The sequence below is a fragment of the Fonticula alba genome (assembly GCF_000388065.1).
Source record: "Fonticula alba strain ATCC 38817 unplaced genomic scaffold supercont2.7, whole genome shotgun sequence".
In the NCBI taxonomy this organism is placed as follows: domain Eukaryota; order Rotosphaerida; family Fonticulaceae; genus Fonticula; species Fonticula alba.
Genome location: NW_009242977.1, coordinates 1,251,031 through 1,252,920, shown reverse-complemented (window position 1 = coordinate 1,252,920; position 1,890 = coordinate 1,251,031). Strand labels below are relative to the sequence as shown.

The following is a 1,890-nucleotide window of genomic DNA, read 5'->3' as shown; positions in this document are numbered from 1 at the left end:
GGCGCCGCGGCGCCGCCTCTGGCGCCATTGATCCCGCCCTGCCTGGTCCGCGACGCTCCCCCCCGGCCCGTCTCCAACGGGGACCCATTGAAGGGGCGGTACGTAGATGGCCCCCGGGCTCCGGCCCCCGATCATGGCGACTCCCTTCCCCCCCCCCCTCTGCCTTCCTCTCTCCGCTCTTTCGCCCCGCCCCCTTCTCCCCACCCACCCCACCCGCGCCCCCCTCCTCTGGCAGCGGGACCAAGCGACCGACCTCGGCGCCGCCGCCGCCGCCGCCGCCGCCGCCGCCGCCGCCGCCACCGATCGCGCCCATGTCCCAGCTGTTTGCCTCCATCACGGCGGCGGTCCGGCCCTCCGGGCCCCCGCACGCAGCTTTCTTCAAGACCACTGTCCAGGAGCTGGCAGCCACGCGGGAGGCCAAGCGCAACGCGCCTCTCCTGGAGGCCTGCCAGTCGGTTGTTGGTATGTCGTGCAGCCTCGCGCCTCCCCCCGGGGGGAGGCGCGGCCCTCGGCCCTTGCTCTTTCTCTCGGCCCCTGCCTCGGTCCCCAGCTCGGCCGGCCGGCTCCTGACCGCCCCCCCCCCTCCCCCCCCCCTCCCCTCTGCCCCCCGTCCGCAGACGCCGACTTTTCGCTTCTCTCCCCGCACGAGATCTTCCGGCCGCTGTATTTGGCTTGCATCCTGCCGTCCTTCTCTTCCCGCATCGTGGCCCGCGCCTTGGACACCATTCAGCGCCTGGCCCTGGCCGGGGTTTTTTTCTCCCGGTCGGATCTGGCCCCCTTGCCGCCGGACCCGGCGGCTCAGGCCGCTGACCAGGCGGCCTCTCAGCAGAGCCGCGGCCTGCGCGGGGCCTTCTCCCCCGAGGTGGGCCTGGCGCGTGTCATCGATCTCCCGCCCGAGGCGGCGCTCATCGACCAGGTGGTGGCCACCGTGTGCAGCTGCTATGTCGGGCCCCATACCGAGGACCAGATCGAGCAGCAGGTCCTCAAGGTGCGTGGCAATTGGCATGGCCCCTCCCACCGGATCTCTGCCCCTGTACGCGCGCTAACCCCTCGCCGGCTGCTGCCGACACACATGCACACACACACACACACACACACACACACACACACACACACACACACACACACAGTGCATTAGCTCCCTGGTGACCTCGCCCAACAGCACAGTGCGCGGTGCGTCGCTCCTGCTGACCATCCGGTGCTGCCTGGTCATCGCCTCGACCTCGGTCGGATCGTCGACCACGGCGGCCGCCAGCCTGGCATCCTTCAACGCGGCCATCGACAGTCTCGGCTTGGCCTCGACCAGCTCACTGCGGAGCCTGTCCTCGGGGACCTCTTCCGAGCCGGGGTCCCCGCACCCGGGGTCCGCCTCGCCTGCTGCCGGCCCTGCCGCCGCCGCCGCCGCTCCCGCCACCAGCTTCACCTTTACGAGCGCGATGGTGCCGCCGCAGCTGGGCGGCGCCCCGCCGGCCAGCATCAACCACATGACCGCGCGCGCTCTGCTGGAGCAGATCATGCAAGTGGTCCTGTCCCGGGTCAACACCGATAAGGCCTCCAGCCTGTCGAAATTGTCCTCCTGTGTGCGTCCTTCCTCCTCCCCTCCCCCTCCCTCCCCCCTTCCCTGTCTCTCGGGCCCTTTCTCCCTGTGGGGCCTTTTCCCTTCCTTCCGTCGGCTTGACCGGTGGGTGTCTGCTCCGGCCTTCCGCTCACATGTCCGCCCCTTGGCGTTACTCCTCTCCCGACCCGTGGCCGCACCCCCTGCTGCCGCCCTCCCCCTGCTGCCGCCCTCCCCCGCCCCCGCCCCCGCCCCCGCCCCCCCCCCCCCCCCCCCTCTGCCGCTTGTCCGCTGTCGCCGCCATCGCCTCCATGTCTTCTGCCGAGAGTCCCCCC

The 1,890-nt window shown here is 71.5% G+C and overlaps 1 protein-coding gene across 1 annotated transcript in view; it reads left to right on the top strand.

The window, feature by feature from the left end:
- Positions 1-280: 280 nt before the first annotated feature.
- H696_04479 (hypothetical protein) overlaps positions 281-1,890 on the top strand; it is an 11,276-nt gene continuing 9,666 nt past the window's right edge. The window contains exons 1-3 of the mRNA XM_009498355.1: positions 281-462; positions 618-988; positions 1,131-1,580. Of these exons, the coding sequence (XP_009496630.1) occupies positions 312-462; positions 618-988; positions 1,131-1,580 (972 nt within the window). The 5' untranslated portion in view covers positions 281-311. The remainder of the gene's footprint in view (positions 463-617; positions 989-1,130; positions 1,581-1,890) is intronic.